Here is a 22,479-nt window from a genome sequence, read left to right as displayed (position 1 = left end):
TCTGACGTTTGTCCCCAGTGTGCCAACTCGACTGCAATTTTGAACAAGATCTATGTCAGTGGAGTCAACTTCTTGCTGATGTTTTTGATTGGACGAGGCACAGCGGCTCCACTCCTTCTATGATGACCGGGCCTTCTTCAGATCACACAACAGGAGGTAACTGTCAGCCTTCTGACACAAGCTAAAGTAAAGTTGGGGTAACACTGTCACCACACTTCTTTGACATTTTGACATTGGTCACACTTATTACTAGGGAAGGCATATTGTTGGTTATTGAAATTATTGGCAGAATGGACCAATATAATCTATTTCATCAAGATTTTATGTCTTTACCCAGATGGCCACTACCTTTACATCGAAGGCAACAGCGCATCTTACGGAGACACAGCTCGCCTCATCAGCTCCGAGTGTTCGGACTCTGGGCCTCAGTGTCTGCAGTTCTGGTACCATATGTACGGCTCAGCAGATACGATGGGCCTCCATGTTTACTTGTTCCAGGACAGAAAGGCCAACGCTGTTTTCTGGAAGAGGAATGACCAAGGAAATATGTGGCACTTGGCTCAGGTGGACTTGACAACAACTGGAGCCTTCCAGGTAGGATAGTTCTTCTCCTAACTTGTCTAATGGAACTTGTAGAGCCAAACACTAATTGTACAACTTAAAATAATACATTAATCAATCTGTATCCTATAAGAGGTATGATGTGCTTTAGTAACCCGTGTACTGAATTTTAGATCATATTTGAGGGGCGAAGAGGTTCCAATGCCGAGTCTGATGTTGCCATAGATGATGTATCACTTCATCGTGGGCACTGCTCAGGTAACTCTGTCCTCCAACATTCAATTTACTTCATGCACATCATAACTGATCATAATCATGAAAATGTGACTCGATTGTGAAAATGTCCCAAACCTTCAATGCAGTTGCAACAGTAGGTCCAGAGTTTCCTCCAGCAAACAGCTCGATGGCTACACAACCACAAACATCAACTTCACCAAGACCACAGCCGACATCGACAACTACCTTTAAAACAACACATCACGTTGTCCCGACAACACAGCCACCAATAACAGCAACCACAACTGAACCTCCAACCACAGCTAGACCCTACCCACCAACAACAACACAGCTACCAATGGAATCAACACCAATAACAGCAACCACAACTGGACCCCCAACCACAGCCAGACCCTACCCACCAACAACAACACAGCTACCAATGGAATCAACACCAATAACAGCAACCACAACTGGACCCCCAACCACAGCTAGACCCGACCCACCAACAACAGTGCACCCAGGAGTTGAAACTTCAGAGCAACCAGAACCTGTGGCTACAGAAATACCTCAAACAACAGCAAGAACAGTGCCACCAGCTACATCTGTTGGATCTCCAACCACAGCTAGACCCTACCCACCAACAACAGTGCACCCAGGAGTTGAAACTTCAGACCAAACAGAAACTGCAGTTACAGAAAGACCTCAAACAACAGCAGAACCAGACAGACCAACAGAGCAACCAGGAGTTGAAACTTCAGAGCAACCAGAGCCTCAAGTTACAGAAAGACCTCAAACAGCAAAACCAGAGAAACCAGCTACATCTAATGGAACCCCAACCACAGCTAGACCCTACCCACCAACAACAGAGCACCCAGGGGTTGAAACTTCAGACCAAACAGAAACTGCAGTTACAGAAAGACCTCAAACAACAGTAGAACCAGAGCAACCAGGTACATCTAATGGACCCCCAACCACAGCTAGACCCTACCCACCATCAACACATCTACCAATGGAATCAACACCAATAACAGCAACCACAACTGGACCCCCAACCACAGCCAGACCATACCCACCAACAACAGTGCACCCAGGGGTTGAAACCTCAGAGCAACCAGAAACTGTAGCTACAGAAATACCTCAAACAACAACAAGAACAGTACCACCAAGTACATCTAATGGACCCCCAACCACAGCCAGACCCTACCCACCAACAACAGATCACTCAGGAGTTGAAACTTCAGACCAAACAGAAACTGCAGGTACAGAAAGACCTCAAACAACAGCAGAACCAGACAGACCAATGACAGACCAACCAGGAGTTGAAACTTCAGAGCAACCAGGGCCTCAAGTTACAGAAAGACCTCAAACAGCAAAACCAGAGAAACCAGCTACATCTAATGGACCCCCAACCACAACTAGACCCTATCCACCAACAACAGCCCACCCAGGAGTTGAAACTTCAGACCAAACAGAAACTGCAGTTACAGAAAGACCTCAAACAACAGCAGAACCAGAGCAACCAGGTATATCTGTTGGACCCCCAACCACAGCTAGACCCTACCCACCAACAACAACACATCTACCAATGGAATCAACACCAATAACAGCAACCACAACTGGACCCCCAACCACAGCTAGACCATACCCACCAACAACAGTGCACCCAGGGGTTGAAACCTCAGAGCAACCAGAACCTGTAGCTACAGAAATACCTCAAACAACAGCAAGAACAGTACCACCAGGTACATCTAATGGACCCCCAACCACAGCCAGACCCTACCCACCAACAACAGCCCACACAGGAGTTGAAACTTCAGACCAAACAGAAACTGCAGGTACAGAAAGACCTCAAACAACAGCAGAACCAGACAGACCAACAACAGTGCACCCAGGGGTTGAAACCTCAGAGCAACCAGAACCTGTAGCTACAGAAATACCTCAGACAACAGCAAGAACAGTACCACCAAGTACATCTAATGGACCCCCAACCACAGCCAGACCCTACCCACCAACAACTGATCACTCAGGAGTTGAAACTTCAGACCAAACAGAAACTGCAGGTACAGAAAGACCTCAAACAACAGCAGAACCAGACAGACCAATGACAGACCAACCAGGAGTTGAAACTTCAGAGCAACCAGGGCCTCAAGTTACAGAAAGACCTCAAACAGCAAAACCAGAGAAACCAGCTACATCTAATGGACCCCCAACCACAACTAGACCCTACCCACCAACAACAGAGCACCCAGGAGTTGAAACTTCAGACCAAACAGAAACTGCAGTTACAAAAAGACCTCAAACAACAGCAGAACCAGAGCAACCAGGTATATCTGTTGGACCCCCAACCACAGCTAGACCCTACCCACCAACAACAACACATCTACCAATGGAATCAACACCAATAACAGCAACCACAACTGGACCCCCAACCACAGCCAGACCCTACCCACCTACAACAACACATCTACCATTGGAATCAACACCAATAACAGCGACCACAACTGGACCCCCAACCACAGCTAGACCATACCCACCAACAACAGTCCACCCAGGGGTTGAAACCTCAGAGCAACCAGAATCTGTAGCTACAGAAATACCTCAAACAACAGTAAAAACAGTACCACCAGGTACATCTAATGGACCCCCAACCACAGCTAGACCCTACCCACTAACAACAACACATCTACCATTGGAATCAACACCAATAACAGCGACCACAACTGGACCCCCAACCACAGCCAGACCCTACCCACCAACAACAGCGCACCCAGGATTTGAAACTTCAGAGCCTCCAACTGAAACTCAGCCAGAGTCCCAAACCACAGTTAAACCCCAACTAACAACCACAGTTACACCACAGCCCACAACAACAGCCGGACATCAACCTACAACATCCATTAATCCACTTCCGACAACAGGCAGACCTCAGCCTACAACTACAGCCACACCACACTCTACAACAACAGCTAAACCACAACCACCAACTACACCTGTGTCAAGTAAGTTTGACCTTTGTATATCCCCTATATAAAACACATTAAACATGGACAGAGTTCCCTTAAATGTACTTTTTACTTCATATATTAGGCAGCGCCTATGAGCTCAGATACTCTCGGTTTGAGACTAACTATCTACTCTCTCTCTCTAGCGCCCTCTTGCCCAGAGAACAGCCACTACACCACTTGCGTTCCACCCTGCAGTCCAACCTGTGCACAACTGAACGGCCCGCCAGGCTGCCGTGAAGCTCAGGGCTGCGTGCAGGGATGTGTATGTGACGAAGGATTTGTGCGTGGACGGCGGGCTTGCGTTCCGATCCAACGATGCGGATGCGTGGATGGGAACGGCACCAGATATAACGTGAGTGTCAGAACAACTCTTCAACAAAGGCACAAGTCATATAAAGCATCAAATACTGAAGTCTAACTGTGTGGACATTGGCGTCCTAGCGGTACAATGACTCTCTCGTTCTTGTCAGTTCAATGACGTGTGGTACGCCGATCACTGCAGTCAAAAATGCGAATGCGAGAGAGACGACGGCGTGGGGAAGATTGACTGCGACGACAAAGACGAGTGCGACGGGAACGCCGTCTGCCTTCAAAACGAGGAGGGCGATTATTACTGCCGGTCTACAGGTGCCGTGAATGTCAACATTTTAACTCTCTGATGCATCGAAAGCATGTGATATATTGTTTGTTACTCACTCTACACTTGTCGCTCCGCAGGTTTCCGGGCGTGCAACATCAGGGGCGACCCCGAGTACCGAACCTTTGATAGACTTAGGCACAACTTCGAGGGCGAGCACTCGTATGTGCTGGTCCGGACCGAAGACCTGCCCAGTAACCTTCCACAGGTCTACATCGAGTGCACCAATCACATACAGGATGATGATGATGATGATGAGGATGATAGTAGCAGTGAAGAGGACAACAGTCGCAGAGTCAGGGATGAAGATGAAGATGAAGATGACGATGACGACGATGACGATGATCATGATGGCCAACATGGTGACGACAGTGACGAGCACGAGGAACGCCAGAAACTCCACAGGATTAAGATCAGAGTGTACGATCACACTGTGGTATTCAAGAAGAATCGGAGGCTGATCGTAAGTATCGCGGGGCGTCTTCAACAAAATGCCGCCTCCGTCTCGTTTTTGTCCTTGTGGCTCCTTTTCAGCAGACGTACCATTTGGCCGCCCAGAGATGCTTGTGAAAGCACCGGGGGAAATAACCGCCACTATGTCACATGTTCTCTGTTGAGGCGTTATGACAGCAGCGAGGCAATTGATTGTGTGCTAAATTATGCTCTGTCATGTCATATGTTATTTATTTATTTATAGGTTATAGGAGACTTAATTCCTTCCTTCCATTCCTCTAAAAAGCAGTCTGAGTCGTGTCATTGTATTTTTTCTAAATGATTCAAACTGAAAACTGAAAATGAATCAAGGCTGACCCAAATGGTGCAAAGCTTTGTCCGTTGCCATGGTAATCCCCGTCCAAATCAGTGTAGAGCTGTAGAGCAGCTGATCCCTCCTATCCATAAAACACTAAACAAGCTGATGTGACCTATTCAGCCAGATAATGTATCAAATGAACCAAAACACTGATATCAGCAATTAAGTGGACACACAAAACACCGTTAATGTGGAAGAACCCGGCCTCTAAAAAGGCACGAGGAAACATTTTCACAGGTGTACGTTACTGTCTGTTCCAACATCACGTCTATTTACTCAGTCGTTCCTTTCAATGGGCCATTGCTGTAATTTATTTGTGGTTATTGCACATTTTAATTTCAATTAAAAGGAAAATCCGTTCCACATATTCAAATTTCGACACAATGAGGGGGGTTGGTTGAAAAGTTATTAAAGTAAAAGTCATTATAATTCATCTCGAGGGCGACCGTCTACAGGAAAAGTCATGACAATCCATCTAATAGTAGCAGAGACGTTTAACTGAAATCCTAAAAGAAAATCTCAACCTCATGGAAAAGTCAGGAGATCAAGAACGTCAGTAAGTGAACCATGAATGTCTGGACCAACTCTCAGGGCAATCCAACCAACAGCTGTCGAGATAGTTCAGTCTGTTAGCATTAGCTAAAATGTATGTTTAGAAGTACGAATATGAGATCAGACAAGTCTAGTTAAATATGATGAACTACATTGACACTGTCTGCCTCCAGGTGGATGGAAGGAAAACTAGAACTCCTGCCTCGCCGACCGCCGGTCTACACATCTGGGAGCATTCCTCTCGCATCTACCTGAAGACCGACTTCGGCCTCTCGGTGGAGTTTGATGGACGCAGCGCAGCAGGTATCTAATCTCCCCCTCATCAAACAGGCCTGTGATGTGTAGGATTCATGAACAAATCCTTCCAAAAAGAGCAGTGCATATGGGATTTGGTGGCATCTAGTGGTGAGGTTGCAGACTGCATCCGATAGGAATTCCTTGAAAATGAATGATTTTCTCTGACACAGTGAGTTGAGTAATGCTGTGTTGTCGCTGTGTCTGCAGAGATCGTCCTACCACGCTTGTACAAAGAGAAGGTGGGGGGTCTGTGTGGGAACTTTGACGGGAAGAGCAGGAACGACTGGATGAAGCCGGATGGTACCGTGGCAAGGAGCCTTCGGGAGTTTGGAGAGAGCTGGAGAGTGAACGGATGAACGTAAGGATGACACTTAAAACCACACCCGTACTCGTAGAAACAGCACTGATGCATTTACTGACGCATCCCCCCCCCCCCCTAGACAACAAAGCGTCTCCCAAACCTACGATGCTAAACATGACGAGGAACAAACGTCTTTACCTCCAGCTCTCCGGGACCGTGAACACAGGACAATGACGCATGTTTTTGTTGTTATAGCAACGGCTCTTAAAGGGCCACTCATAGAACCCTATCTGCACGCTCGCCAGTGCTCAAGCCATCAGCTTTGCATATACTCTATGAAATATGATGATTATGCATGACTATCTGGGATTATTTATCATGATCCAATAATGTTGGAACTCAAGGTGCAATGAATATGTTATATAATAATGTGTATTTGAAGTGTATTGATAGTTTTTCTATTGAATCTTCACTGTGCTAATAAATATGCACTGGCCTAACATCATGTCGTCATTAGTCGAGTCATTTCAGTCTAAGTCTTTTAACGGCACATCTATACAATCTCACTGTGTTCTAATCATGACAGCAAATAAAAAGTATTACAGACAACATCTGTAATGTGATATTATGTGGTGACACGGTTGTTTTTCAGTTCAGGTTCAGGGCTTATCCTCCTGTCCGAGTGGCCCATGCTGTTCGATTTATAAGGGGCAGTGGTTGAAATCCCCCCCTCCTATGAAATGGTACACAGACTCATGCTGATCACTCCACACACAGTCTGCCTGCAGTGTCACATCTTCACCAGCAGATGGCAGCAAAGCATGATTATCCAATAAAAAGGATTCAACCATCCTAAAAAGGTGCAGTGGGGTCGGTCATATGGGACGTTTGAATGTAAAAATCAAGATGTGTTTGCACCTTTCTTTCTACAAAATGTCCAAAATTTGTGACCATTCCCTCTTAAAGTTTCTGTTTTTATCCCATAATAAGGAACTTTATGTGAGTTTAGAGGCTTTATCTAACGTAGTGTGTTCTTCTGCATTCAGACCCATCCAGCTGCACTTTGACTATCATTGTTCAAACAAAAAAATATATATATTTTATGCAGCACTATGGGACAATCACAGCGAGGTACAGGGTGAAAATAGATAACAAATAAATATGGCAATACAAGAAACTGTAGCTGTAGTGAAGGATTATTCTCATTTGTAGATTATTAATGTCGATTATCCGATTAGTTGTCTAGTCTCAAATGCCCATCATAATTGTTCAAAATCAAATATCAGATGTCTCATTTTATCCAACCAACAATCCAATAAATAGTATTAAGTGCATTTTCACAGAAGATTGTGGAAATCAAAAAAGAATCACATTTGACGAGCTCGAACTGGAACCTTTTTTTTTTTTAATTACTCCAAAAAATAAATAAATTATCAAACTTGATAGCAATTAATTTGATCGTTGCATCTCGACAACAGAATGACAGAATATTCAGGATGATATTCAACAGGTTCAACATGAAGCCAACATGAAGCCCTCACCACTGAACAGGCAACGAGCGACGACAGGCCCGGATGTACGTTTGTAGACGAGCAGCTTCAGAGCAACACGTGACCAGAAGACAACAAGACACAAACACTTCAAGGCGCCGCCGACAGACAGACAGACAGACGAGGTCCACTTACTTTATCTGACGACAAGGCCCGCTCTCCTGGACTGGACTGAAGTGGTCCACATCCTCCTGGACTGGAATTAAGTGGTCCACATCCTCCTGGACTGGACTGAAGTGGTCCACATCCTCCTGGACTGGAATGGTCCCCGCTCTCCTGGACTGGACTGGTACAAGTCTTCCTGGACTGGACTGAAGTGGTCCAAGACCTCCTGGACTGGAATGGTCCCTGCTCTCCTGGACTGGACTGGACTGGTACAAGTCTTCCTGGACTGGACTGAAGTGGTCCAAGACCTCCTGGACTGGAATGGTCCCTGCTCTCCTGGACTGGACTGGTACAAGTCCTCCTGGACTGGACTGAAGTGGTCCACATCCTCCTGGACTGGAATGGTCCCCGCTCTCCTGGACTGGACTGGTACAAGTCTTCCTGGACTGGACTGAAGTGGTCCAAGTCCTCCTGGACTGGGCTAGAATGGAATGGTCCACGTCCTCCTGGACTGGACTGAAGTGGTCCAAGTCCTCCTGGACTGAAATAGTCCACGCCCCCCAGGACTGGACTAGAATGGAATGGTCCACGTCCTCCTGGACTGGACTGAAATAGTCCACGTCCTCCTGTACTGAAATAGTCCACGTCCTCCTGGACTGAAGTGGTCCACATCCTCCTTGACTGGAATGGTCCCCGCTCTCCTGGACTGGACTGGTACAAGTCTTCCTGGACTGGACTGAAGTGGTCCAAGTCCTCCTGGACTGGGCTAGAATGGAATGGTCCACGTCCTCCTGGACTGGACTGAAGTGGTCCAAGTCCTCCTGGACTGAAATAGTCCACGCCCCCCAGGACTGGACTAGAATGGAATGGTCCACGTCCTCCTGGACTGGACTGCAGTGGTCCACGTCCTCCTGTACTGAAATAGTCTACGTCCGCTTGGACTGAAGTGGTCCCCGTCCTCCCGGACCGGACTGAAGTGGTCCATGTCCTCCCGGACTGAACGTTAGTTCGGGTCCACTGTTAGCACAACACCGGTAAACAAGCTAACTCATGCTAACGGTTCGTGTTAGCATGTGAGTTAAACGTTATTCCATCGCGATGCCAGTTAGTTCACTGAACTCTCAACTCTCTTACTGTTCACTTTATTATTTAAAAATAATATTTTCAACAAAGGTGTCCGTTGTTTCCATCAGTTAGACTTGATTTACTTGTTTAATATTAATTGCGTCATAATTTCGTCGACTGTACGGGTGCATTATTATTATTTACCAACTACAGCCACCGAGGGGCGCTGTTTCCTCGGCTTATCTTCTTCTTCTTCTTTGGTTTTCAATGGGGGTTTAGGAGCAGTAGATTGACAGGAAGATTAATTAATTAAATTAAAATAAACAAACAAAAGTACTACTAATAATGATACAATTTAAACTACCGGTGAGTAATCATATTTACACTAATTTTGAACTGAACAACATTTTTCTTCTTTGGTTTTTAATGGTGGTTGGCCAACAAGGTGGAGCAGTAGATGGACAGGAAGATAAATAAATTAAATTAAAAATAAATAACGAATAAACAAACAAAAGCACTAATAATAATAATAATAATAATAATAATAATAATAATAATAATAATAATACAATTAAAACTAAATAATAACACTCAATTTGAACTGAACTAAATGACGTAAATTAAACTAAATTCTCTGCATGATTCCTGCCACTAAATAACTAATGAGTAGGCTTGTGTTTTCTTCTTCTTCTTCTTCTTCTTCTTCTTCTTCTTCTTCTTTCTTTCCATGATTAGAAAATGCCACAGCGTTGAGCTTCGGCTTCTCTCAGAACTCGTTTATGAATCAGCATCATTTCTGTTCCACTCCAAACAGGATTTGTGAGCGTTAGACTCAGATAATCATATTTGTGTCAGTGCCGTGCTGTTTATTCAAAGGTGACACTGTTTTTCTGTGTATAAATGTCAGTATTATGCTATTATGCTATATTACATGGTATTATATCTCTGAATATATGCAGCCTGGTGATATTTCTAGTGGTGGTTTATGTACACTTTCTGTAAAATAATAAAGAAAAAAAGACAACTTTACTGGGTTTCATGCATTAAGATCGAACAGAGGATCTAAACTTACTTAGGAGCATTTCTATCATACCAGTTTTACGTACAGCATCATTAGGTAAATAACACACCTTCAACTTGGAATATAACAACATACTTTATCATGAAAACTCAACAGTTGTATATAATAGAGAGCAAATACAATTTTTAAAAAGGCATATTAAAACCAGAGTGTAAGGAAGGCACACTGTTAAAGGAAGTATCCGTAAACCTTTTCTTTGTGATTATAACCAAACGGATCAACAACAAAAACCAGCACATGTTCACCACTAGATGGCAGCAAAACCCCACACTCCACATCAGCAGCCTCCTCTCCCACAGCATCCTGCACACATTGTAATAATAATAACAACAATAATAATAATATATATTATATATATAATGTCAGCATGCACATCCTTTACGACCACAGGTACATATTAACTTCGTTCTACGCCGAAGTTCGAAACCTCAGATTTTCGTGAATGCATCTGTTTCTGCAGCTGAAGATGAATTGTTGTTGTTGTTGTTGTTGTTGTTGTTGTTGTTGTTGTTGTTGTCGAGGTCAACAATAACCCTCCATAGTTACGTCTTTGCCTGGACATCTACACAGACTGGGAACACCAGTTCATCAGCAGTGTCGCGTCTTGGCCAGCAGATGGCGCCAGACACACGCATCCCGGAGCGGAGGCCAGACTCCCGGGACCACCAGTCAGTGAAACAGATATTCATGTCACCCAATCATGTGGTTAACAAGTCTGAACGTTTGCTTTGGCACCTTTTTTTCTCTCTGCAGGTGTGAAACACGGAATATTCCCGGAACAGAAGTCCCCTTTTAAACAAACACGGAGGAATATAACTACTGTAAATATATATAATTTGCATTAAGCATCATTAAGTCAGTTTCAATAGAGGTGATCTATCTTACTGCTATCCCAGAATATTCCAGTATTCCTTATTATTTACTATAAGAGGCTGAGGGCGTTGTGGTGAGCTGAGACAGCAGGGTCTGGACCAGATCCCAGGTCCAGACTCGGGTCCAGACTCTCCAGCGAGCTATAGTTCCAATGCAGCTTTTTTTTTTAACCACCAGCAGCCTTAAAAGTGAGGTTGTGTCCGAGTCCGTGCAGCTTTTTCTGACTGTCATCATGTTTTGACATGTTACATGACGTCATCACGTGCTGTCGTTACGCCATTTACCACATTGCACGTCTCAAACTGTATTGTTTTTGGCTAAATCGCAAATGTGTTGCATGCACGAATAATTAAAAAATCTATTTGCCTGGACAAAAATAAAATATATATTCTGGATGATCAGGATGCAAAATCAACTTAATCAGTTCCTGCTTGAATTCCGCCATCAGGCTGTTTGCAAAATGAAATAAAAATAAAGTAGTAAATAAAATGTGCATTCTACTATATCTATATGATTGAGATAAACGAGGATTGGTTTCCTCTGCGGCTGCAGCAGAGAGAATATGAGTTTATTAAAAAGCATAAAAACATGGTTCAGTCCGGACTATCTGGTCAGAGTTAAAAAAATGTTGGGGCAAACATCAAGGCAGTCTTGTTTGGCTGGACCGGGTCTAGCGGTGACCCCCATCAGGACTTCAAGGGGAGGATGGGACCGAAATCTAATTATGAAGGGAGAAGAAGAAACGGGTCCACATGGCCCCGGGGACCGGCGCGACCTCTAGGAGCGGATAGTTTGAATTAGGCCAGCATTGTCTAGTCCGGACCCACGTCTGACCCCGGATGCTTTCATTAAAACGCCTTTATCCCCCCAGGATCCACCTCCGGGCTCCTACCTGTCCGAGGACCCGGACCCGGAGCCAGTCAGCGGTGTGTGTGTGTGTGTGTGTGTGTGTGTGTGTGTGTGTGTGTGTGTGTGTGTGTGTGTGGTGCAAATGAGAAGCGTGTGTTCTCCGCCGGCTGCTCTCCGCGCAATTGAAGTTAATTCCGCAGACTAAGCGAGTCCCGGTTCACGTTTCACCGCGGCTTTGTAAAGTTAGACGGTGCGCGGGCGGGCGGGGCCCGAGCGCGGCCCCTGGACCCGGGCCCTGCCTGCACCAGGGCCCGGGTGCATGCCGGGGTCACCGGGAGGTTGCGTTACCGCGTAATGGCTCAGGAATGTTGCGTCGAGCCCTTTGGCTCTAATTAGACTCAATTTAGGAGAGAGAGAGAGAGTGACGTCATTTCTCTTTTATTTTGCATGCATTTCCATTTTTTTATTTTTTATTTGGAGGCTGCTTGATGCTGCTGTTAATATAAATAAACACTTCATTTATTAATGTGTACATATTCAAAGTCTACAATGTCATTTCATTAAAATAATGTAGATCACGTGTGTTCAGTTAAACTGAAGTCAGAGCATGACAAACCTGGTGGCAGGTCAAGACACACACACACACTCACACATTCACACACACTCACACACACACACACACTCACACACACTCACACACACACACACACACACAGAGAGAGAGAGAGAGTCTCCATGTAGTCCACACCGTCGGTCTGCTGGTTCCCCCCTGGTTCCCTGGTTCCCCAGTCCTCTGGTTCCCCGGTCCTCTGGTTCCCTGGTTCCCCAGTCCTCTGGTTCCCCGGTCCTCTGGTTCCCCTGGTTCCCTGCTCCCTGGTTCCCCAGTCCTCTGGTTCCCCGGTCCTCTGGTTCCCCGCGGCGTGTTCATGTCCAAGGCCTGGTGTTATTGATCCTGATTGGGCCTCACAGGAGGAGATTCCGGCCTTCTGTTGACCCTCACGTCTCCATGTTTCCACCCTTCTCTCAGATCAGAGGCAGCCGTCTCCCCCCTGCCTGCCTGCCTGCCTGCCTGCCTGTCTGTCTGTCTGTCTGCCTGCCTGTCTGTCTGCCATGCTGCTTGCGTGAGCATTCTGATTGTCAGATGGAATGGGGGGTTGGACTTACTACAGGTTTTTTTTTTGTGAAATCACTAGCAGGTCTTGCCTGATCAGTCCACACTGACGTTTTTCTGGCTTGGCGACTGTCAAAACATCCCCCCATGCTTTCTTACCCCCCCCTCACAAGCTGCTCTCCTCTTCAAAGTCAAACTTCTCCATGTGGCCTGCGTTGAGTTTCTGCGTTGACGTCGGCCCGCTGCGTATGAACCCGTGGTCCTCTCGCTCCTCGTCACCGCCCAGGCACTTGAGGAGCGTCATGGCCAGGAAGGAGTAGAAGATCATGACCACCAGGATGTAGAAGTACGCGTTGTCGTAAGCCTCCCTGGAGCTGGAGCCGGTGGACGGCGGGCTGCTGGACACGGTGGCGTTGACCCGCCGCTCGCCGACCTCCTCCAGCAGCTGACGGCATCTGGAGAGGAGAGGCAGCAGCAGGGTCCGGTTCACGGTCTTCATCCTGGAGGTAACAAACAAGAGGGGACCGGTGGCACCGAGAACAGGGGCGGGCACATCACCAGTTTAGGAAAGGAACGCTGCTGAGTCCTCCGCCACCCTTCAACCGGCCTGATAAGGTGGTATTGCAGAGATAAAGGTGGTATTCCAGAGATAAAGGCTCTGCTCTTTTAGACGCAGACAAACTCTCATAAAACCACAACTGAACTCCTTTTTGTCCTTCAGTCATACTTGCCACGATTACAATTCTCCATTCTGGCTCAAACTATTTTCTGAAGCTCCCTTTTAACTCTCTTTTTTTCTTCTTTATCTTTTTTCAGCCCGTCCTCTTTGTACTCCTTCCCTTCACTTTCAATTTGGGCTCTTGGAAGCTGCAGAGACACTTGGATTGTTGTCAGCTCCGGTCAAGTAGTCTACTCATTTCAAAGAGCGTTGGGGTCAGAGGTTAAGTTGTCTCCAGTGTGTTGCTGCTTGACTGACACTCCGCTCCAAAGCAACCCCTTTGGCTTTCTCACTCATTGTGTCTTACAAGTTGAGCACTTGTAAGAAAAAAAAAAAAGAAGAGAGTTTGCAGGGAGGAAAAGAAAATAGTGAAATGTGATCTCGCCTTGATCTTATGTGTTGGCAACAAACACACAAACAATATATTTAAAACAACATTCTCACGCACGCACACTTCGCCATAAACCCTGAAGGACACGGACAGCTGCATACCTGATCCTGGACCTCCAGCAGGAGAGGAGAAAACACCAGGGAGATAAAACCGTGATGCGTGTGGAACGCTCGCCGCCGTCTGCCAACTGGGTGAACAGTGTTTTCCTTCAGTTCTGCTGCTGATCCCAGAGCAGCCATGTAGGCCGGCGTCCCGGGGAGCCGGCGGCCGCTCGGCTTGTATAATTTACAGCCGCTCTGCTTTAGCCATTACGGGGTGTGAAGGAGCCCCCCGGGAGCAGGAATTTGTCCAAAAGGAGTGTTTATGAAAGGGGATATATTTATGATTTAGTGCTGGAGGAGGGTGCTGCTCCCAGAGGAGGAACCCTCGCCGTCCTCCGGCTCATCCTCATTTAGACCGGAGAGGTTGGAAATCAATAAGAAGAAACATTTATTGCTTATAATCTCTTAATTATTTTAATTTCTTATATTTAATTTATTTGATTTCCTGTTAATTTGACCTCTAATTTGAGGTCTTTTTAATATAAATGATATCCTAAAATACCCAATTAGATTACCTCCAAGTGTGTTTTTAATCCTATATTTTTTACGAATCACAGGAATGAGAAAAGTCACAACTTTCTAACATTTTATATAGTTTATTATAAATAGTAAATAGTGCTGTATTGTACACAAAACTTTTTACCACAAAATCATTTTTTACGGCAATGTAAATGTAAATGATAGAAAAGGAAGGAGACATGTCTATGAACACGTGTAGGACTGAAGCACTGAAGAGCCCTTAATAGAAAACAGAGACGAAACACTGACGCTAAAATAAATAAGAAATGGAACTAATGTTTTAAGTTCCTGGTGAAAACTAAATAATAACACATGCAAAATAAAATTAAAACAATTTCAAAAAAATTAACTGCCAAACCTGAATAATGTATTCACTGGCAGAGAATTTTTTTTGGCTTAATGACATCACGACTACATTTGCTATTCGTCATCGCTTGATGATTTTCCCCTGATTGATCAATGCACACGACCCAAAGTTAATGACATAAAAAAGAGAGTATAATCGGGGACATTTGATCGCTGTTAGTTGTTTAGATCACGTGAGGTATGAATGTATTGCACTTTCTTTGGGTTGCAGTGGTTTCACGATGACTCCACTCCGCCTCCATTCATGCCTTTTCTGCTGCTGTTTTTCCACGTTTCCAAAGTCTTCCATGAGAATCAACGTACAGTAAGTTTTATTTAAGACGTCGGGATGTCGGGGATCCTCCAACAACGTTATCATCAACCGAAGAACACGCCCCTCCCCTGATCAGAAACAGGGGGGGGGGGGGCTCCACCTCTCTGCCACTTATTACAAAAATCAAACACAGAATCTTGAATATATTTACCCCCCCCCCCCCCCCCCCCCTCTGTTCCTCTGTAAGTTCGGACAACGAGCCGCTTGGTCCTCGGAGCGTGACGCACAACTGGAGCGATTGCCAGGTAACAGGAGAGGCTGCGCCTTTGGTCCAAATTATTCCAGTCCTCCCCCCCCCCCCCCTCCCTCCTCCTCCATCGCCATCACTACACCTCCACCGGTCCCCTTGCTGAAGGGAGATCCCCTCGACGCCCTTCACCCACCCAACCGCTCCCTGGCTGTCCTCGGGGCTGTGGTTTGGAAAAGGTAGTGGAGGGTGGAGTGGATGGGGGGGTATGGGGGCGGAGGTCCGACTGGCCCGGGAGCCTCCTGTCCGGACCACGTTGGGGTCTTCATATAATGAAAGGCACCTGAGGAGGACAGGGAGAGACAGAAGGAAGGTGTTAAATGAGAGTTGTGATGAAGAAGGGAGGTGTTCACGAGCAGGTGAGGATGGAAATGTGAATAATAAAACTGGAACAAACAGGTGAGGGGCTTCTGGGGGACCCTCCGCCTGTGAACCTGGTGTTGTGGGTGAACCCGGTCCGGGACTGAGCCTGGATCTGTGGCTCTGCTCCACTGATCAATAACAACTTCAAATCTGACCTCCAGTGGGACACATGGTTCTAATCCGGCCTGCCAAGGGCCATAATCGGCCCCTGTTAAAGAGCCCCATACCCTCCACACAAACACACACACACACACACACACACACACCCCCCCCCCCCCCCCCCCAAACCCCCAAAAGCTACATGTGGGTCTCTCCCAGGACTAAATTAATGACATCAAGATGTTGCCACTGATGGGCCGGTCAACATGTGGTGGTGTACCTCAGACCAGCCTCGGCAACACACCGCCCCCCCTCCCCCCCCCCCCCCTCCTGTCAAACACGCTTTAGGAAGTCGCTCCTTTCATGGGGGGGGGGGGGGGGGCTATCTCTGTTACCCAGGGGTCATTGCGTGGCGAGGTAGTCTGATGGGGGCCGAGCTCATCACACGGGGTCACGAAAGGACGGCGAGGGAAGATGCCTGTGCGTGTGTGTGTGTGTGTGTGTGTGTGTGTGTGTGTCTGTGTGTGTCTGTGTGTGTGTCTGTGTCTGTGTGTGTGTGTGTGTGTGTGTGTGTGTGTGTGTGTGTCTGTGTGTGTGTGTGTGTGTCTGTGTGTGTCTGTGTGTCTGTGTGTGTGTCTGTGTGTGTGTGTGTGTGTGTGTGTGTGTGTGTGTGTGTGTGTGTGTGTCTGTGTGTCTGTGTGTGTCTGTGTGTCTGTGTGTGTGTGTGTGTGTGTGTGTCTGTGTGTGTGTGTGTGTGTGTGTGTGTCTGTGTCTGTGTGTGTGTGTGTGTGTGTGTGTGTGTGTGTGTGTGTGTGTGTGTGTGTCTGTGTGTGTGTGTGTGTGTGTGTGTGTGTGTCTGTGTGTCTGTGTGTGTCTGTGTGTGTGTGTCTGTGTGTCTGTGTGTGTCTGTGTGTGTGTGTGTGTGTGTGTGTGTGTGTGTGTGTGTGTGTGTGTGTGTGTGTGTGTCGGGGATGAGAACGCCGTGTGGATCCTCGATGATGGTAATGTAAACGGAGGTGACCCGGCCACCGGCGCTCTATGACATACATGTAATTGCAGCGTGATTAGAGACCCTCGCTCATCAGAGGGGGGTCCGCCCAATTAAGAATATCTATAACGCAGATTCAGACCAGGGGGTCACTACGGCGGCGTGTCAGGGCCGCTGGAGGGAAAAACAACACTGAGCCTAGAGAGGGGGCAACATTCAGAGACAAACAGTCCGTTTTTTTCTCTGGATATTGTTTGTGTTTCCTACAGCGGTCCTAAAACACAGTCGTAGGTCACAGACGGACACGACCTCCGATCAGCTCATTTAGAAGTCAGAATGAAAACGTACCTTGCTCTGCGTGTACTGTCCGTACTGGTAGGTGGGGTGGTGCTCCATGGCGTAGGCCGGCGTGCTGTAGGAGGGCGGGCAGTAGGACTGGGTGCTGGGCAGCGTGGGCATACTGGTCAGGCCTGGCAGAGCCTCCAAGCGCTGGGAACCATGGCAACTGGCGGCCATGCCACCGTTGGGCTCCAGGCCGCCGGTGAGCGGCGAGAGGGCGAAGTCACTCTGGGACTGATGAGGGACTCCACCCGGGTTCAACAGACCCATCACCTGGAGGGGACACACGGAGGAACATTTACTGATCACTGTTTTCACACCTTTTCATCAACGTTTCCACTCAGGTGGGCTAACGTGGACCCTCTCCAGGTCTGAGATCCTTCATCATGGCTTCCCTTCCCTCCGCTGGTGGCTGAACAGTCTTCATGTCACATTTATGGCCGAAGAGGATATTTTGTGTTTTTATTTCCCCGTCGTGTCACGTGTGGTTTCTACAGCATTGTGTTACGAACGGGAGGTTTTAAGGATTTTAAACGATATAAGACAAATATTACAGCAGTAAATTTGTGTGTTTTGAAGGAGAACTCAAACAGATCCGTGTGTGTGATGTATGGCCGTCTGCGTTTCCCTCCCTCGCTTCTCTTGATGCCTGAAATCAGCGTGTCCTTGTGAGGCGGGTGAAGAGGCCAAAGGGGACGTGGGAACAAGCAGCACGGTGTGTGTTTGTGTGTGTGTGTGTGTGTGTGCGTGCCGGCTACCTCTCCTCCGTGTGGAGTTGTGTATTTAACAGTAGGTGTGTGTGTGTGTGTGTGTGTGTAATATAAGCATTTTTCGCTCTGATGTCAGGGGTGCTGGGTATCGGTGATACATCGTGAACAGCTGCATGCAGGTTTGCGTGAGAAGCAAAGTCACAAAAATGTCTAAAAAGTTAAAGAAGAAGAAGAAGAAGAAGAAGAAGAAGAAGAAGAAGAAGAAGAAGAAGAAGAAGAAGAAGACAGTTGCAGTTGGAGAAAGTAGATCCAAATCTAAGCAACAAAACAACTGATAATAATAATAAAAGGAAACTTAAAAATAAGTAAAACTGAGCATAAAAACAAACTCTCCCAGCTGACAGCCAGTACACACACACACACACACACACACACACACACACACACACACAGTTCTGAGGCAACCTCAGGTGTGTTTCATGTAATTTACAGGTTTTCAGTCTGAGAAATATTGAATATTAACCACCAGCCCAATGTTTGATTTGCTGTAAAATACACACAAAAAATGTGTGAATATGAATATTTTTTTTCCTCTATTGGGGTTTCAGCCCAACATAAACCTTCTCGCCGCTTTACGACGGTTAAATAAATAATTATCCTAAAGGCATCCAAACACTCTGTATTATTTAATAATATTTAGTTAATTAAAAATATTGCTTGGTGCAACGTATATGTAATGTTTTGAAAACAGTTCTGGAGGTATCGTGTTACGACATCACACACACGTCCATCTGCACACTCTTGAAACGGCAGCAGCTCCCTGACGGCGTCTGTTCTGAGGCTGTTCCGGGGATTAGGTCTCTGGGGGGGGGGGTGCAAAGCCTGGGACTCGCTCAGTGAGAACAAGGGGGTTCCTTTGGTATGCACCAGATCAATGGGGGAGACGCCAGAGGACCCCGATAAACCACGGAGTCCCAGTACAGACAACAAGCGCCCATAGAGTCCAGAATCCAGGTCTGGATCTGAACCTCGGACCTCCTGATGGATGCAGCCGTAGGTGGGTCTGGAGGTCCAGATCATTCCAGGGGATTTAACAACAAAAAGACGAGCTGCGTAGCCGTCGGAGGAAAAGTTTCCTAAGTGTGGAGGTCTTCATGTATTAACTATCAATGTCATAGGATTTAATCAATTCTCATTTCCTCCCTCCTTATTAAGTGAAAAATTAATTCTCTCCTCGTCTGTTAGTATTGCAATATACATTCAAACAGCTGCAATGAACACATGAATTAAAACAAATTAGCCAACAAAGTGAGTCATTTGCATAAATTACACACTTTGTTACGAGGGGAGAGATTACTTCATTCCAATCAATTAAGACACTGGAACATTCTATGATTGCTATTCCAGTAGGAGGAGGAGGAGGAGGAGGAGGAGGAGGAGGAGGAGGAACATTCCAGGCCTGCCGGGGTCCGTTTCTGCACGGAGACGCCCCGCCGAGGTTAACGCCAGAACCATCCGCGAGGCCGTCGCCTCACCTTTGACCTCTGGATTGGAGTGTGTGAACTCGCTTACAGGTCGACGGCCACCAGCAGACCAGTTGAGTCTCAGCCAGCTGAGATTCAAACCATCAACTGGTGCGGCTGGTCTCGGTTTTCCGTCTCTATACGTTTGTTTGTCCGACAGAAATAAAACGTAGAAAACACTTTAAAGTAAATGTTGATTCTGGGAACCAGCAGCCAACACACACACACACATCCTCAGGCTCTCACACTGGAACAAACCTGCCCGAGGCTGTTTTTTGTTTTTTTATCTGTGCCTGACAGCAGTCCGAGACTCTCTCTCATGGGAATTAGTACCCAGCATGCATTGCATGTGGTGCCGGCCACCCTTTGTGGCTGTTAAAAGCTCGTTTTCCGCCTGTTAGTCTATCTGCCGGGGCCCGGCGTAGGAGCCGCTGATGGACATTGATGACTGTGTAATCGACCATAATTGTCTTTTCAGTTTTGATTTGTGTCATCCTCCGATATCCGTACATCCTCTCCCTCATGTCTGCTCCGTCTCCGCCGCCACGGAAACACCGACGCTCGCCGCATTTTAGATCCATCAAATAACCCCGCCGGGGAAATAAACAAAAAATTAAAAGCTGCCGTATTTCTGAGACTAACAAGGTTTCTCAATGTCACTGCCGTGACACCGCAGAGGTCACGCACACACTCACACACACACACACACACACACACTCACACCTTTCATATGGTGCATCACATGAAGACGTCTCAGTGTTTCCTGGCAGGATTACATGGACAGGTGTGTCTTTGAGAAACAGGATGTGGAGACGAACCTGTGGCGAGAGGCCGTTGGCGATGGCGGGGTTGACGGCGTTGCCGTGTCCCGTCGGGGACACGAAGCCGTCCGAGTACCCCGAGAAGCCGTGGCGTCCAGAGGACAGGCAGTAACCGGAGCCTCCGTCCTGGGAGCCGCTCTGGTGCACGGAGGTCGGCGGGAGGGGCTGCGGCCGGTGCACCGTGCCCGGCTGCTCCGATGCTGCGACGGGAGAAAAAACACACCTTACTTTAAAAAAAACCCCGTCGTGTTTCATCCGGAAGAATTTAGTGAAGATTCTGTGGGTGTGAAAACCCACCTTGAGCTATAGAAGTGGGAGTGTAAGGGCTGTCGGACAGCTGATAGGGCTGCAGGCCGGACATGGCTGATGGAGGGAAACCGCCGGGGATCAGGTGGTTAAAAGCCATCAGCTGATTGGCTCCTGCCTGCTTCCTCCACCGTGCTCTCCTGTTGCTGAACCACACCTGAGAGGAGAAACAAGAGTGTTTATTTGAAAGACTATGTGGACTTCCACAGTCCGTTGACTGTGTGTGTGTGTGTGTGTGTGTGTGTGTGTGTGTGTGTGTGTGTGTGTGTGAGACCCGTTACTGATAGAGATCTGAACATCTGGAGCGTGTGGTGAAACCACATCCATGACATCTTTGTGTGGGTTCAGAGGGTTAACAGCTGTTAAAGCCCATATTAGCACATTATCTAAATCAGGCATCTATTTCGGGGATCTTTATATTTATAGCCCCCTTTTTGTCGAGTATCGGACATAAATAGGGGAGGCCATCTTCCACACACAGTGGGCACAGTGTACATGTAGATGTGGGGAAGGGGGTCAGGCGTGGGGTCGGGGCTGTTGTGGGGGGAAACACGTCTAATGGCTGTGAGGAATGTGTGGCAACCACCCAAAGGCAATTTAACACGTATCCATGACAGATCGACACACGTCTGCCTGTCAGGGACCGGGCTCTGGGGCTCTGGGGGTCTCTGGGTTTTTGAGGGTGAAGCAAGGTCTTCATCAGGACCCCCGAGGCTGATAGAGACCCGATGGAGGGACCCTCTATTACATATCGTATAAAACTGTGCTGCTTATTAAACATGCCGTTAATCATGTAAGCCATTAAAATAATACTTGTTGACATTTTGATTCTATTTTGGCATTTCTACAATTTCTCAACATAATATGAAACAACAGGACGATTAAGTTTAAATATAGGCTGTCTTCATGTTGAGGTGTGTTTTTGGAAGGCTGAAGGTCTCTGGTCTCACCTGGACCCGAGCCTCCGTCAGCTTGGCGCGCTGAGCCAGCTCCTCCCGGGTGTAGATGTCGGGGTAGTGCGTGCGTTCGAACGCCCTCTCCAGCTCCTCCAGCTGCTCCGCCGTGAAGGTGGTCCGGCTGCGGCGCTGCTTCCTCTTCAGGGGCAGGCCCGGCTCCGAGTCCACATCGGAGCCCTCGTCCGAGTGACTGGCTGGGGAGAACAGAACCAGAGCAAGAGGGTTACTTCGACGTACGGAAAAGTTGACGGAATCGGAGACAATAGGGTGGAGGACAACATCGGGATTGTCTCCCTTAAACTCATCCGCGGTTTCCTGAGGGGATCAAACGCCGGAAGCTGCTTGAACATGGATTAAAGAGGACTAGAGCCCTCTGGGGCTCCATTCCCCGGGACACTGTGTCTCTGCCGGTCTTAGCCATGCTGTGCTCTCTGCCGATAGGCTCCCACAGCAAAGAGCAGTCTGCCCGTTTTTTTGCAGGTGCTCCTTAATCTGTTTGTTCAGTTGAAGGCAGCGGAGAGCAGAGAGACAGCCATTGGGATCTAATTCAGCAGAAGAAGGGAATCAATGAAGGCTTGGGACTGGAGACAGAGGTCTATTGCTGCCTTTCTGTGTGTGTGTGGGGGGGGGTTACCCATCTATTAAATAATGATTAGGCGCCACAAACTAGCGTGACAGCCTCTTCCATTGTCCGCCATTAGA

The 22,479-nt window shown here is 47.3% G+C and overlaps 2 protein-coding genes across 5 annotated transcripts in view; one reads left to right on the top strand and one right to left on the bottom strand.

Moving 5' to 3' along the window:
* Nucleotides 1-15: 15 nt before the first annotated feature.
* LOC311011773 (uncharacterized protein) lies at nucleotides 16-6,514 on the top strand. The gene is made up of 10 exons (XM_084006900.1): nucleotides 16-156; nucleotides 338-594; nucleotides 735-819; nucleotides 924-1,730; nucleotides 1,812-3,779; nucleotides 3,929-4,137; nucleotides 4,256-4,412; nucleotides 4,503-4,885; nucleotides 5,959-6,088; nucleotides 6,290-6,514. Exons 1-10 carry the CDS (start codon nucleotides 120-122, stop codon nucleotides 6,436-6,438), a joined length of 4,182 nt encoding a protein of 1,393 aa, XP_083863026.1. The 5' UTR covers nucleotides 16-119; the 3' UTR covers nucleotides 6,439-6,514.
* Nucleotides 6,515-14,829: 8,315 nt separating this feature from the next.
* pax3a (paired box 3a) overlaps nucleotides 14,830-22,479 on the bottom strand; it is a 31,640-nt gene continuing 23,990 nt past the window's right edge. For all 4 annotated transcript variants that reach the window (XM_084006775.1, XM_084006773.1, XM_084006774.1 and 1 more), the window contains 5 exons: nucleotides 21,772-21,971; nucleotides 20,813-20,978; nucleotides 20,513-20,715; nucleotides 17,471-17,734; nucleotides 14,830-15,955 (listed from right to left, as the gene is read on the bottom strand). In XM_084006775.1, the coding sequence (XP_083862901.1) occupies nucleotides 15,938-15,955; nucleotides 17,471-17,734; nucleotides 20,513-20,715; nucleotides 20,813-20,978; nucleotides 21,772-21,971 (851 nt within the window). In that variant the 3' untranslated portion in view covers nucleotides 14,830-15,937. The remainder of the gene's footprint in view (nucleotides 15,956-17,470; nucleotides 17,735-20,512; nucleotides 20,716-20,812; nucleotides 20,979-21,771; nucleotides 21,972-22,479) is intronic.

This window comes from Eutrigla gurnardus (assembly GCF_963514095.1).
Source record: "Eutrigla gurnardus genome assembly, chromosome: 4".
NCBI lineage: Eukaryota > Metazoa > Chordata > Actinopteri > Perciformes > Triglidae > Eutrigla > Eutrigla gurnardus.
The sequence above is the reverse complement of the archived record's forward strand: the minus strand, read 5'-3'. Positions and strand labels throughout refer to the sequence as shown.